At 44.8% G+C, this 15,644-nt stretch overlaps 2 protein-coding genes across 3 annotated transcripts in view; one reads left to right on the top strand and one right to left on the bottom strand.

Moving 5' to 3' along the window:
• LOC128404669 (transient receptor potential cation channel subfamily V member 6-like) overlaps nucleotides 1-6,798 on the top strand; it is a 77,925-nt gene extending 71,127 nt beyond the window's left edge. The window contains exon 15 of the mRNA XM_053370440.1: nucleotides 3,954-6,798. Within this exon, the coding sequence (XP_053226415.1) occupies nucleotides 3,954-4,242 (289 nt within the window). The 3' untranslated portion in view covers nucleotides 4,243-6,798. The remainder of the gene's footprint in view (nucleotides 1-3,953) is intronic.
• Nucleotides 6,799-7,318: 520 nt separating this feature from the next.
• The window catches only part of LOC128404619 (ephrin type-B receptor 5), a 150,742-nt gene continuing 142,416 nt past the window's right edge, over nucleotides 7,319-15,644 (bottom strand). Inside the window, exons 16-20 of one of the 2 annotated variants that reach the window (XM_053370324.1) lie at nucleotides 13,839-14,144; nucleotides 11,949-12,098; nucleotides 11,638-11,831; nucleotides 9,438-9,593; nucleotides 7,319-8,393 (exon numbers count right to left, since the gene is read on the bottom strand). In XM_053370324.1, coding sequence (XP_053226299.1) covers nucleotides 8,285-8,393; nucleotides 9,438-9,593; nucleotides 11,638-11,831; nucleotides 11,949-12,098; nucleotides 13,839-14,144 — 915 coding nt within the window. In that variant the 3' untranslated portion in view covers nucleotides 7,319-8,284. The remainder of the gene's footprint in view (nucleotides 8,394-9,437; nucleotides 9,594-11,637; nucleotides 11,832-11,948; nucleotides 12,099-13,838; nucleotides 14,145-15,644) is intronic. The other variant, XM_053370325.1, reaches the window with a different exon arrangement.

Here is a 15,644-nt window from a genome sequence, read left to right as displayed (position 1 = left end):
GTATATTAGATCTCCTAAGATATGAACACCGCTCACTCTTGGATATGTGGGAGTGGGAAGAAGAAACCCAAGCTTATCATGCAGAAATGTAACAAGGTAGATCTGCTCCCAATTGCCAAATTGCTTGCTATTTTTACCAGGACACTCTACATTTCAGAATTGTACTGTAAAATGGAGAATATTGAATGCTAGCCTTCTTCAGCAATGCCCGCCCCCCAAATAGGATCACCAGTTATGCAATGTCCTCCCAAAAAGACGGTTTGCATCATCAACATCATAAAAAAAGACACAAAATCTGCACAAAATTTATATATGGCAATTTGCATCAAGATACAAATTTACAAATACAGTGGTACCTTGGTAGTCAAACGGCCTGGCTCCCGAATAAATTGGCTCCCGAACGCCGCAAACCTGGAAGTGAGTGTTCGGTTTTCAAACACTTTTCGGAAGCCGAATGTCTGACGCGGCTTCTGATTTGAGTGCAGGAAGCTCCTGCAACCAATCGGAAGCCGCATCTTGGTTTTTGAATGGTTTTGGAAGTCGAAAGGACTCCTGGAATAGATTAAATTCGAAAACCAAGGTAACACTGTGATTTCTGTAATTTAAATAGAAATGTAATGCATCTCAGGATAGTGGTTTCTCCAAGTGCTGCTAAGTGTTGATAGGTGATGCCAAGGTCCATGCTTTCTATCTTTTCTGGTTCCTTATCTTTAAAGCAGACTTGGACTGGACAGCCCCCAGACAGTTGACACTTTCAGACAGAGGACTGTCCTCTGATCGCCCTTCAAAATTGAAGATTTGTCTTCTTTAAGCAGGGCTCATAACCTCCCTTAACCACCCTCCTCAACAATACACAGAGACCCTCCAAGCACTGCATCAGCACTCGCTGCTAACTTGAATTTTGGGAGTTGGCACAGAAATGGTAACAGCTGTTAAAGGCAGGAGGCCGTCGCTCTCATAGCTCCATATAATTGAATTAGTTGCGTTTGCAAGGAGGGTAATTCTGCCTCTTTGCCTAGGGGGTATGACAAAGTGTGGAGTGATTTGTCATGATCGTCTCGATCTGGAGATGCCCCATTGATCTCTGCACCGCCACCCTGTACTTTCCCCAGCAGAACACAAGGGGGAAGCATTTCTTTCCCCTGGATGGGCATAAGAGTTTCAGGCCACTGAGAATGGAAGCTTCATATAATCTTTATGTCGTAAGAATGAAGCTGCATTCAAGTGGAAGAGCTTTGCTCTGACAGTTGTGCATCTCCCTTGAGTGTTGAACTGTGGTGGGGAAACGGGGAGCAGAGGAGAGAGAAGACCTTGCCCGTTTCTCTCAACAGAGAAACAAATGTGGAGGATATCTTTGGTGCAGTTTATGTATTGTGAAGCAGAGTTGGACCAGCTCCACACATACCGTCACCCCCCAGGGGCTGCTGGTGCAATATCTGCATTGGAAGCTGTTTCTCTTTGTTTAGGTTCTCCACACGTTGTTCAATCCTGATTTTCTCAGGTTCTAAATCAGTCATCTGCGGCCTACACCAGGAGAGCAGGATTTGTGCTTCAGGTGCCCTCCTTCCAACTTGGGCAAGGTGGATGTGGACAGCAGTAGGTCAGCCCCACTTGCCCCACATCACATGAGGTTTTTAGAACACTTGAATGGGGCTACTGCCAAAGGACTGCCATCGTTTTGAGATAAAGGTTGAGCCGCTCATTTTGTGGGACAAATGCACAAGTGGCCTGTTAACGTATTTTTTTCTGGTTAGTAATTGGACCATTTCACTACTGCAGCTAGTCAGCGAAGCCCATGGATATTTGTATATAACATACAGTGGTACCTCTGGTTACGTACTTAAATGGTTCTGGAGGTCCATTCTTAACCTGAAACTCTTCTTAACCTGAAGCACCACATTAGCTAATGTGGCTGCCTGCTGCTGCCGTGCCGCCGCACGATTTGTGTTCTCATCCTGAAGCAAAGTTCTTAACCCAAGGTAATATTTCTGGGTTAGCAGAGTCTGTAACCTGAAGCGTATGTAACCTGAAGTGTATGTAACCCAAGGTACCACTGTACTATAAACGACTCTGCCAAGGGGTAAAAATACAACGCCATATCCCAAAGCAACCTTACTGCATCATCAGACAGGTTTGCTACTCTTAAAGGTCAAATCTGAGGCAACCAGCAAGGGGGCGGGGAAGGATGATTGCAAATAACGTTCATTGATTTCAATATTTGCTCAGAAAATAGTGCATTTGCAGTGATGCAAGTTGGGCAATTTTATTCTGTGGACTTAATGTTCTTCCAGGGACGCTTTTTCTTTAGGCAGCATCACTCCTGTCAAAATGTGATTATCCAGAGACTGTCTTGTATTTGAGGGCCCTCCTTCCCTTTCTGCTGCAAGGGATCCTGGGCTTCGGCCTCAAAATCCAATGCACTCACACTAATAATTTGCATTGTTCTGCTGCTATTCCAGTGACTCCTTTCTCCCCCTTGGCTGCTGCCTAATACCACTGGCCTGATTGTTCATTGCCCTCATGGATGAATTTGCCCAGTTGGCTGTTGCAACCCTGTGTGATGCTGTGTGCTCATGATTTCACCACATGAAACATAGCATTGTTACATAGAATTGTATAGTTGGAAGGAACCCTGAGGCTTGTCTGGGTCAACCCCTTGCAATGCAGGAATGTGCAGCTGTTCCACACGGGAATCAAACCTGCAGCCTTGGCAATATCGGCACCACACTCTAACCAACTGAGCTACCCAGGTACTTGACTACATCATTGAACAAATCATGTGGGTTGCCGTCACAGCCAGCAGAACAAAGTGGCATCTGTGGGCGCATGAAGCTTAAGACTACAAGGGGCTAGAAGCAGCAAAATGGAGCCACAAAGAGCAACAGCACCGAAAGAATGCAAACATATTTTTCCACAAGTTTTGAAAAATCGCTGAAAATGGCAGGCACTTCCAAGACCCTATGATTATATTAATGCAGAAATGGTTTTGGCACGGCATTTGGAAGAGAGGGGAATGTGGGGTGTGACATGTTCTTTTTAGTCCAGTTCTTTGGGGGGGGGTGGCAGCACATAGTACTGGGTTATGGGGGCAGATCATATACAGGGCACTGGCTCTGTAGAGGATTCTGCATTTGTGCAGGGAATCTATTCTTGGTGCCTGTCTGATTCTGCACCCCTGTAGTTTGGAGGGGAAATGAATGAACCTGCCAGCAGGGTTAGTGGGCTCTTGTAAACTGCCATTCAGAAAATGGCCTTCGTGGAGTATAATCATAGCTGTATTGTCTTCTTGCTAATCTGCGTTGAGCTCTTACTGGTCATGATCACATGCATAATTAATTCTGGCCTACTTAGCTTCCAGCGAATCTTGTGCAAATGAATCCCACAGGTTAAATTTATGCACTGTATAGTAAAAGTGCCAGATGATGGGGAGAGAAATTGGCCAAAGCTGATTGCCTTCTCTTTGCTGTTGCTGTGCTAGGGGAGTCGGAGCAAGGAGAACAGATTTCCTCTCTCTCCTGATTCAGAATTTAAAAACAAGGACATAGTGCATCAGTTATGGGGGAAAGGTAGAAGGCCTTTCACAGAATTCACAAAATGTTAAGTTTAAGGCAAAACAAAAGTAAAGCATCTTGGTCCATCCTGCTCCCCCAACTCCAAGTTGAGCAGTGGTTTGGGCTTCTCTGGATTTTTAGCTTTCATTTCACTAAGTCTCTCCAGCCCTTTTCCAGAAGAAGTTTCAAGGATATTTCTAGTTATGAGTCTAAAGGCAACACTGTGCCCGATAGTCTCCCATACACCTTTGGCTCAGGTTTTTGACAAGTTTTTAATGCTACAGTTGGCCATGATTTAACATTACAGTTAGTCACAACAAAGCTATTTTGTCTTCAGCTTGGAATGAGGACCAAACCTGGGCAGTAAACCATTTCCTCTTTTTGTTTCTCTCTTGCCTGTAGGGTTGAAAGTCGTTGTGAAAACCGGCAGCTGAAGCAGCCTAAAACATTTGAGCCCCACCGAAGGGATGCCTTTGAAAAGTACCTGAAGCGCAAATTGCCAGCGGGGGCAGAAGATGGAGGACAGACTTGCTCAACGAGGCAGCTGCCCATTGGCACTCCTTCTGACACACCCAATTTATCGCGGAGGAGCTCAAACTGCGGCTGGGACATCATAAGGCGCAACACTTTGGTCCAGCTTCCAGGATACACCAACCATGCTATGGAAGAGGAAGAGGTCTACCATGTGTGAGCGCGGGAACTGTTGCCCTTGTGCCTGTGGAAGAGTCTCCTTGTGACATAGGGGCTAGAGGCCACTCAGGGCTATTGTAATGGCCACACTTATTTAAAATTCTCTGGCACTGACAGCTGTCAAATGACTGTTGATAGTTTGGAGCCCACAACTGCTGCAAGGAGAAGACCCGGGAAGGTCTTCTCTGGTGGAAGTGCAAGCAAGCACGCCAACATCAGAGAATTGTTACAAGTCCAGGAGAACTTCTTGGGAGACGACCAAGATTGTAGCATCCTTTGAGGACAAAGACTCTTTTTTCCCCAGAACTTCCCACGAGTGTTGCAGATCTTATACCTTGAGTGGTGATTGAGACTGGGTCTAACTTTTCTTGTGTTCTTGGAGAATAGATTTCCTCCTGCAGCCACTACTGCATGTTTCACGGAACTCCAGGTGGGGTCAAGAGCTGGTAATATCCATAAGTTTATATATGGCTGTCGAGAGCAAGAAGAGATTCTAAGGAATAAGCTAGTCCCGCTGGGATACAGTTCACCACACCTTTGCCAGTAGTGAAAGGTAAATCCAAGGGGGGTGGGGAACAACAGCTATGGCAAGGAGGATTGGAGATACTGCTGTCTTGTGTTGCTGCTGCTTTGCCTCTTCTCACCCTGGTCATGTGTAGCATGCAAAAGTGTGTGTGAGAGACGGGTCATTTTGTGCATTTTTTCACCCCCCCCCCCTTTTCGCGATTGCTCCTTGTAGCATCTGGTTCCACCCCAGAGACTCCTAGGAGCTGGTAAATGAAGGACATTCAGCCCCTTGGGGAATGTGTTGCACTGCTCAGCCGAGCTGAAGAGTATGGAGTTAGCTACTAACACGTAGTTTAAATCTAGACTTGGGCAACCGAAACCTCGGCCTCCTGGCCCTGCACTTGGATGTAAAAAGGGAATAGCTTTGCAGTTTGCAGGCAGTTTTCTAATTTTAGGAGAGTTTTTAAGGTCTGTTGCGGCTGCTGCTTCTGATCAGCAGCTCATTTTCTTCAGGTTTGGGGAGCGAGTCGTTTTTCTGCATGCTCTCTCGCACTGCTCTCTCGTGCTCTGTGCACTGTCTTCTGCTCTTTGGCTTTTCATTTTCTTGTTCTGAGCTCCATCTTTGGCTGCTTGTTGCTTTGTGCTCTACACTCTCTCTTTGTTCTCTCTCTCACTGTGTCTTTTTCTCTCCTCTCAGTCTTGCTTGCACTCACTCCCCATCCCTGCTTCAGACTGTTCCTTGTGCAAGTTATATTTTAACCCATTTATCATCTCTAGTCTTCTCTTTGGTGTTTCTTCCAGGAGATCAGTATTCCTGCTTGCCTGCCTTATTATTGCTGAAATGTGACAATGCAGAGATTGCACGGTTACTGCCGGAAACGGCAACCCTGGGTCTCATCTGCCCTTTGAGGCCTGTCTAGTAAACTAACATGTGGAACGTGACAAGATAGCGTAGCATCTTCTGCTTCCTACCCTGTCAGTGAAGTAGAGGAGAGGGGCAGAGAAGCTTGCGACAAGGTGGTGTCACATGACATGTTTTAGTTATCTATAAGTTACTGGGGGTGAAATGAGGAAGCATTCTGAGGCTATCATTGCCACCCCTCTAGTGGAAAAAAGTAGATCGCTGCTAATTTGATTAATTATATTCTTTTTTTAAAAAAAATGCCATTGCCTACCATTGAGGCTGAAGTTCATAAAAAGGTTGGTGGAGAAAATTAACAGGGAGAAGTTAGTAACTAGCCCAGTCAGTGCTCACCAGAGTTCCTTGTTAGTGATACTGTGCTTTAAACCTCATTTCCCTGTTTAATTGTACATGTGAATTTTGCCTTCATCTTCCTAGGTCTCTGTTGTCAAATTCAATCAAATGTTCTGCTGAGACCTTCAATTCTTTAGGTTTAATTTTGGTGTCAGAGGGTAACTTTAGAAGAGTGCAGTGTCCATTCTGTATTGTGTTGTTTGCAAACATGGCGTGTGCGATCTATGTCTTGGTTGAAGTAATTATAATTTTAAACCTGAGCTATGTTAAATACGGAATCCAGAGATTCCTTTGTCCTGGGTTCATATGGATCCATTATTGAACATTTTCTCTAAAGCTCCTGTTACAAAATACATTTTTTTAAATGCTACATCTGCACAAGTCTATTTATTTTAGATGGTTCTAGGCTGCCTTTCTGGAAAGAATCCTCTCAATATAGTGACCCTTGTTTTGCATGTTCAAATGTTAACACTGTAATGTTTTAAAAATATGACTGCCAACATTTTCTAGCACACCAGAACTTGGATGCCAATTTCTTTCCAGTGGGAATTGGTGACTACTTCTGCCTTTATACTTATTACATTAATCCAGAGACCTTGGGCAGCAGGGTCACCCAAGAGTTCCCCCCTTACCTGCTGCAATGCATACATACAGATTTGATTGAGCTGTGGGGTGATATGCCCTCCTCTGCACACATTCCAACTTCCTGCATCAAATGCATGATATACATTCACTGAAACCGATTGCTAAAGGCACACTGCTAAAATGTAGTGCATTACCTTGAGGCCACAATGCAGAGCTGTGCATGGAAGTGGACTTCCCCTAATACTCAGTAGCTTAGGCTGCTGACGCTGCATGTGTGATGCTCAACATATATGCAATCTCCTTGGATGTCCAATGCCCCTCCTGAGCACTGCAGTGTTGATGGGGAGCTGCCTCCCCATTCACCTTGTGTTGTTCCCGGGAATGCATTTATTTCTTCTGCAGAATTTTATTCTGCCTTTCCACCAGCTTATGTATTTGCTGTGCATCTCCACCCCACTGTCTGCCAGCAGGACACCACCTGCATATAACCACAAGGTAAAGGGATCATTTGTATTCCATGTAGGGTGAAAAATCTTTCTGCACTTTTGCATCTGATCCAGGCACTTTTTCAAGGAGGGCGAGCGGTAAAAATAATGCAAAGTACAACGTGGTCCATCCACACTGCTGCCTGTATGTAGTTCAGCATCAAAAACTGCATCTTAAAAGTGCTGGCATTGGATCAGAAGCAGATCCGTGTGTTCATCTAATAAAGTCTAGGGAACACACTTAATTCCTCTGTCAAATATTTTATTTCATTTCTGGTGGTATGAATATCCAGTTGGAAATTGCCAAGAAGGAACCTTCTGCTCTCTAAACAGAATCGCATCCCTTTCCCAGTACCTGATTACTAAAAAGCTGCTATCCTGGTTCCCTCCTTTGAGAGGATGAATGCAGGACCTATAGCTGCCCCCGAATGTTTTGGTGCCTGAGGTGGAAAACCCAAATGCCCCCACCCCTCCCTAATTAATACGGGGCCCAACCCGCCCTGTGAAGTCCTCCAGTGCAAGTCCCACTCAAAATGAGCTGGACACCACCCCTGTGGATTGTGCCCAAATGGGTCAGGTCTGCTTGCTTCCCGCTTTGCCACCCTATGATTGGTGCCTAAAACTCACTGTCTGAGATGCCATCTTGCGTCGCTGTACAGCTGTCTTTGCCAGAACGAGGGTGTGGGGTGGTGAGGCTTGCTGCTTTTCTCAGAACCAAATCCCCCTGGTTGGAACAAAAGCTTCAAAGGGATTTCTTTTTGGCATCGAGAGTCTTTCGGCTTTCAGTTTCAACTCTATATTGTGCCTGATCCGGCTCAAGAGACGTCTTTGAGAGGCTGCCAAACCAAAGTACAAAGCCCGCTGGCCGGCCCAGGCATAGAAATGGCAGCAGGTTCGTTTTGAACTCCAAAACTATCCTTCCAGCTCTACCCTGTGTACTAATTCCCCAACCCACATCAATGTACAAGTCAACCCTTATCTAAATACCACAGGATTTGTAGTGTCTCAAGTTATGGTTTTTTTTAAAAAAAACAAAACAAAACCCCGAACAACAAAAAAGTAACCCTACAAATCTCCAAGAGCGCCGGTCTGTGATGTGGAGGGCAACATCTCATGCACCCTCCATCAGTGCTTGAAATTTACTCCTCCGTCTCCCTTTTACAACAAAAGGTTCGTTTCAATATCCATGTCCTTGGCGTGTGCTCTCTGTGTCAGACCTCAACAGGCTCCAGCTGATTGAGATGCACCCGCATGAGTTGGATGCTGTTGAGAATCTTCTTCTGATGGCCAACTAGGCTGATGCCAATGTGCTGGATGTCCCTGGAAGCGAAAGAAAAAGAAAAAAGGGAGGAAGAACTTAGATGGGGCTTTTGTTCTCTGCGCTGCCAAACTCACATATGTTATTTTTAGAAAGGTAAATAAATAGTGTTTCGACTGGTTTTTCCTCGTCAAGTCAAAACCTTCAACAACAGAAAAGGTTTATATGTTTGAAAATTAAATAAGCAAATAAAAGGCAGGAAGTTTGTATGAAATTTGCTAATGGTTAGGTAAAGGAATCCTTCCAGAAAAAGGGAATATGACATTGGGAATGCTCTGCTACACATCCACCTTACAATTTTTCTGGATTGTTTTATCGATACAAATGTCTGCAAAACTAATATAGAAGGGTGGGGGGAGCTGCAAAAGAACTGAAGGAAGTTGAAACCACAGCATCCTGCAGATGCTTCAGTGTGGACATGATTTTAAGAAAACCACTGAATCAAATTAGAATTTAGGACACACAGAGAGGGTGATGCCTATTCATCCCTGTTAAAAAGAGCAAAGGGCAATAAGGGAAACCCAACGGAGTGGGATGACACAGAAGGTGCTATTGGGGAAAGGTAAAGATACGGAGGAAGGACTGCATTTTTACATGATAATGTGAACTAAGTACACTATACGAACAGCTGCAGAGCTCTTATTTTAACTTATTTCTGGGATTACAAAATATGTGATGGATATGAATACGAGTTTGCAAACACATGCATCATACAGGGACATTCATCAGAGAGTCAATACTGTTGCAGCTTCCCATTAAGCGTACATTTCGTCAGAAACCCAGGATTGTATCCAACTTAAACTGAAATTGCTAAATAACTTTTGGGAGTGCAATGGAACTTCCACTCCATCTCTTCATCCTGCTCCCAAGTGTGCTTGGGGGTTGGGGTTGGGTTGGGAGATACTCCCCCGCCCCCCCGGCACACAGAGGAAGGAGAGAAAGGGAGACACTCCTTTCTGCTTGCAGAAGTCTTTCTGCACTTGCAAAGATTTAGTTGGATACAACTCCCAGGTTTGCTGCTGCTCAAGAGGAGATGTGGCTCTTACTCTAGAGTCATGCGTGAGATGACATCGAATGTGGTCAGGCCGGCCTGGTCAAAGTTCTCCTTGTAGCGACCCATTTTAATGGCATCCAACCACTCATGGGCATTCGTAAGTGAGGGGAAGTCTGGGGGTGAGTTGCTGAGCAGATGCTGGGACGGTCTACGAAGAAGAAAATACATTCAAAATGGGCACAAGAAAATATTGATAGTCATATACTGAAAGGCAGCCATCTGGGATGTTTCAGGAGAAGGATATGAATCCTCAAACATGCAATGGGTGTGCAAAAGGGGGGCACTGTCGACTACAGCCCTGCAGTGCCCCTCCACCAAAGCTGCAATCCTATATCCATTGAGCTGGGAAGAAGCTCCACAGAACTCAGTGGAACACTTTTTTCTGAATAAACATGTTTAGGACTGCACGGATGGTTTGGGTGCCTTCAGTTTCCACTTTGCATATTTATTGCAAGAATTACCAATAAGATACAGGTGCATCGGCAGGAAATGCGACTGCTGCATAACATGTGGATTTGGTACTCAAAGGAACGAAAACCACATAGCCTGAAGGCTCCCCACTCAATTTTCAAGGCACAGCATTTTCTGCTTTTCCTCCTCGTAGAGTGTGAGCTGTAAGTAAAGGCCTCTTCCAGCACTGGATCAGTTTTTGGTTTGCTTTTTTTAAAAAATAAAACTGCACAAGTAGGCCCTCTTCTCCTCCTGCAAAGGATGAAACCTTGTTACACCCATGGGAAAATCCCTCCATGCTAACAGGATGCATTTCCTTCCATAGATGTGGGGCCATCTAATCCGGGCTGAATCTTTCCCTCGGGACATGAAGCATCTGGCTTTGTGAAGCTGGGAAAGGCAGATGGGAACGCAGCGGCTTCCAAACACATCCTTGCCAGCTCATGCTGGGAACTCTCCCCAACTTTCCCCCAAGAGAAAAGCCTTTCTTCCTTTGCCCATTTTGCTTGCTCCTTCAGCACCTTCGCCCTTCTTCACCTGCTGGGATCTGCCCCATTCAGCCACAGGGATCATTCCCCCTCAGGGACTCTCCTTGCTTAGCATCCCAGTCAGGGACCCAGGGAGTCTGCATGCTGCTGGTCCACTAAAGAAGCACAGTATCTTTTTGACAATAACAGACCTGCTATAGTGTGGGGTGGCTGAGAGTGTGAACTCTGGATCTGAAAATCCCTGGTTCATAGCAGTCAACTCCTAGGGGCCGGGGCCCCTTCAGCCCCCCTGCCCAATAAAATATTTGAGGGGACCAGGCCCTCCAAAGTTGATGGGCATTGCCACTCAAATGGTGCGCATGTGTCACATATTGTGATCGACTTACCTGGGCCCCCCAATATTTTATTCAAGTTGGCACCCCTACGCTGGTTCAAATCTCACCTCCATTATGACCCGAGGCCTTAGGCAAACTATTCTTCTACCTTAACTTCAGCCCTTCAATCAGCAGTATAGGGATAATAACACAGACCTACATGCCAGGGTTGTTGTACTATGATGTATACTCCATGCCTGGGGAAAGTACTATGTAAGAGCTAGGTGTTATCATGGTTATTTTGCATCGGCTTCTTTTGAAGCTATCAGGATACATTTGGGAGAGAATACGCTGTGCCCTGTGAAGGTTCAAATACTAGAGACATTCTTGGGTTCTCCGTGAGCCAAGGAGTGTCATGCCTAGATAGCTCAGTTGGTTAAGAGTGTGGTGTTGATAACACCAAGGTTGCAGGTTCGATCCCTGTGTGGGATAGCTGCATAATTGTCGGGAATTGAACTAGATGATCCTCAAAGTCCTTTCTAACTCTGCAATTCTATGAGTCTATGATTACCACCCTCCTCTCCCACATTGCTGTGACCTACACTCAAAACTCTACTTATCACCCAAGTTCAAGTGTTAAAGGACTTCTTTTCCTTTGCTAACCCCAGGCACTGTAAAGCATCTGAAAACGCAACTTTTGCTGTCGCAAATCGCTATGCAAAGTGAGCTTCTGTGATACATTTCGAACATAACATGTGTGTGTTTTCTGGGTTTCTTGATGAAAAAATATTTTTGTCTGCGGGAGGCACCAGATTCCAGGTCAACCCATCAAATAAATATCAGTCGCTTCCCAGTTTTGAATTGCAGCTCTTCCCTCCCTCCCTTCTGCTTGCAGATCGTACTCCAGAGTCTACTCCCATCCCATGTGAGCCCGTCTCACCTGCTGTTTCCTGTGCCAGTAGCTTTGAGGGCAGACGGCTTGCGGATCATCTTGTCTAGGGCGCTGACGATCTGCTCAAATTTGGGCCTCTGGACCCGTTCCTTCTGCCAGCAGTCCAGCATCAGGAGGTGCAAGACAGTGGGGCAGTCTGGGGGAGGGGGCAGGCGATAGTCCTGGTCAATAGCATTGATGACCTGCAATGCATTAAGACATGTAGGTCAGGATATAGATAGTTCCACTGTGGCATGGCTGAAGGTCTCCCACCAGCAACACCAGATGGACAGCAGCGTCTGCTCCATGTTAGGACTTACATCCTGATTGGACATGTCCCAATAGGGCCTTTCGCCATAGGACATGACCTCCCACATCACAATGCCATAGCTCCAGACGTCGCTTGAGGATGTGAATTTGCGGTACTGGATGGCCTCTGGGGCTGTCCAGCGAATGGGGATCTTGCCGCCCTAGAGGAGGAAGAGGAAGAAAATGAGTAAGCAGGGAATATTTATCAACTCAAAACACATTCACAAGGCACATTCAGCCTTGACATTTGGCGGAAAAGATGCTATTTTATCTATTTGCTTATTTAGAGAGTTTTCTGATTAAGTAGTCTATAAATATTTCTAAGTGGTGAACATAAATTGATAAAACACAGCAAAACCCACAAAACTGTTAGAATCAAATAGACATAAAATAATTATTGAAGAACTGTGTTTCGTAAGGATCATAAGTATCCTATTTTATATTTTCTTTCTCTTTATTACTCTTCATTTTTGATACTGCGTTTTATTATCTTTTCATAAAAGATTTTAGTGCTCAATATGTTAAAAAACCTTCGATAAAACTGCTAAACAGGATAAAAAACAGATACAAATCACAAAAAGCTTTTAAAGCAACTATAAATAACTAAATTATAAGTCTAGGCAGGCTTGCGGGGAAAAGTTTTCAGTAGGTGTCTAAAGCATAATAATAATAATAATAATAATAATAATAATAATAATAATAATACCCCACCCATCTGGCTGGGTTGCCCCAGCCACTCTGCATGGCTTCCAACACATATAAAACCATAATAAAACACCAAACATTAAAAGCTTCCCAGAGTGTCTTCAGATGTCTTCTAAAAATAATAGCAGTAAGACTGCCTGGCTACTGCCAATAGATAGATTTACAGAGTATAGGTGCTGTCACACTAAAAGACTCTTCACAAATGTGGAACAAACATTATATCACATTTGTAAAATATGCGCAATAGGCACGTCTTAGGCAAGGCATCTCCAAGGCTTAAGTAAACTGGCTCCAAGGTATTAAGCTCTTTATATATCAGTAATAAAATCTTGAAACTAGCCCAGTAACAAATTGGGAGCCTATGCAGAGTTTTGAGTACAGGTGTAATATGCTGACAGGATCTGTCAGCAATCGTGCCACACACTCTGCACCAACTGCGGTTTCTGCATTTGAAAAGTGCCACAAGCTATTTTATAGTGTTTTCCCCACCTCTCAAAACAAAAGTCATTTCTTTCAGCCCCGAGGTGAGCTCTGAAAAAGATGGCACTGCAGGTTTCTGGTATGGTTGCAGGTGGAACAAAGAACAGCCAGTTCCTTCCCAGACTCCAATTATGTTGTGACTGGAAGGGGCACCTAATGGCTAGTACACACGACACCTGTTGATCCAATCATTCGAGTGAGTTTCGCTTTTTTAAAAGAATGAAATGGGTGTGTGTGTGTCAGCTTACTTGGCTACCCAGTGCTAGTTACACTAAATCTGCCAATAACCTAAGTTTTTCTTGAAGTTGCCTGGTCTGGAGACATAAGGACCCCTGACCATTAGGTCCAGTCGTGACCGACTCTGGGGTTGCGGCACTCATCTCGCTTTACTGGCTGAGGGAGCCGGCGTACAGCTTCCGGGTCATGTGGCCAGCATGACTAAGCCGCTTCTGGCAAACCAGAGCAGCGCACGGAAACGCCGTTTACCTTCCCGCTGGAGGGGTACCTATTTATCTACTCGCACTTTGACGTGCTTTCGAACTAATAGGAGCGGGGATCAAGCAATGGGAGCTCACCCCGTCACAGGGATTTGAACCGCCGACCTTCTGATCGGCTAGTCCTAGGCTCTGTGGTTTAACCCAGGTCTAGAGACATCCCACCCCCTAAAAAATTGGGTTGCATTTCACTTTAGGTGGAAGTTTGACGGCAAAACTGACCTTGACAAAACACAAACTGGTTCCTATAGGACCTGTCCGCCTGAATATTGCAGGGTGGCGAACAAGCCCGTTTCCTGAGCGCGAACTCACCAAGGCTCCCGTGTATGTTGGGTTTGAAGCATCATCCTCCAAGAACCTTGACAAGCCAAAGTCCGACACCTTGCAAACCAGGTTGCTGTTGACCAGGATATTGCGAGCTGCCAAATCCCGGTGGACGTAATTCATGTCTGACAGGTAGCGCATGCCGGCTGCTATGCCGCGTAGCATGCCCACGAGCTGCAGAACGCTGAACTGCCCTTCCTTTTGCTGCGGACGGTAAACACGAGAGAGAAGGGTCTGAGTGGAAGGCTAACAAGAGACTCCTCCTATCCCCTGACCCAAAGGAAGACCATTGCTGGGAGGACAAGATGGCCGCCGTGATTGAATACTATGACACAGAGTGGTGACCTCAGGGTTTTGGTTTCCCCCCCATGTCATCAAAGCAGAGCTAGTAGTGCAATGATCTGTAAGATAGGGAAAGCCCTAAGAAAGCTATTTGTAAATAAACTATTCTTATGAAGCGAAACAAGAAGGCCTAATGAGCCGTTTGCTTGGGTTTTACCACTTCAGACTGCGGGGGTGAGGAGCTCAAAAGACTGAATGCTCCTCCAAACAAAATGAATGCACCAAGGAGAAGGGTTCTTGCATATCTTCACCATTAAGTTTTCTACATGGAGTAATTATTTTTGTGAGGAAAAGCATTCAATCGTGCAACACCCCCACCCCATACCCTCACCTCCACTGGCAATCTGATGTGGTACAACCCGGCCTCTGTTACCCCACCGCAGTGAGAACCAGGTCTAAGGTTTTATTGCTACAGAAACAGAAATGTTAGAAAATAAATGCAAACAACATGGAAGCACCAGGAATTGTAAATATTTGGAGGGGGCTCGGAAGAGTCTCGGTTTATAGGAAACGAGAAAGGATGAAAGGACAGAGCTTCAAGGACGGCAATGCTTTTGGAAAGGCAAATAAAAAAGTTATAAGCTTTTAGAGATGTTATTAAAGCAAGATCATCTGAAGAAATTAATACCTTCAAATAAATAGGGGGGAATGGGAATCACTTAACTACACAACAATAAACTGCTCATTACTTGAGGGATTTCTAACAATAACTATACATGTTAGAAAATTCAGTATGACATTGCTGTCGTTGTTTTAAAAAACCCCAGCATAAATATAAAGACTTGACCTGTGAACATAATACCTGATTAGAAAATCCAGTATCAGATGAAGGGCTGGAGTTATTAATCATTTAAAAGTAAATAAAGCTCCTGGCTGAAGTGGAATTGCCAGCTGAATTGTTCTGGCATAAAATCACAATTTTATAAAGTTGGTTATAAAGTTGGTTTCTAAATTCTGGAGTCCAACAAAAAAAGCCATTATCTTCAAAAACCTGTAAAAGTTTCATTCAGCCTCAATACCTTCTCACCAACGTTTTTTAAAGAATATATTAAATCAAGATTTTCAGTTCATTGCAACCATCTTTCCTAATTGCTTAAATGCATTCAGTGTGCATTCCTTCAAGGGAGGAAAGATAATTTTAGATGGGTTATGGACACGCTCCTTCAAGCTAAAGCTATCCGAGTTAGAGGTTTATTCACGGATGCAGGGAAACCTCATGGAGCTGAAGAGAGACTCCTTGATAATGTGCCTTTTAGCCTGGGATTTAAAGCAAACATCTATTTGAGAACCAAGGATGGAATTCAACATAGAGTGGCTCAGTGGGGCATGCCTGCACAGAATGAGGTCGGCTTGTGCAATGGG

Source organism: Podarcis raffonei, chromosome 17 (genome assembly GCF_027172205.1).
Source record: "Podarcis raffonei isolate rPodRaf1 chromosome 17, rPodRaf1.pri, whole genome shotgun sequence".
Lineage (NCBI taxonomy): Eukaryota > Metazoa > Chordata > Lepidosauria > Squamata > Lacertidae > Podarcis > Podarcis raffonei.
Note: the sequence above shows the minus strand (reverse complement) of the source record. Positions and strands in the feature narration are given on the sequence as shown.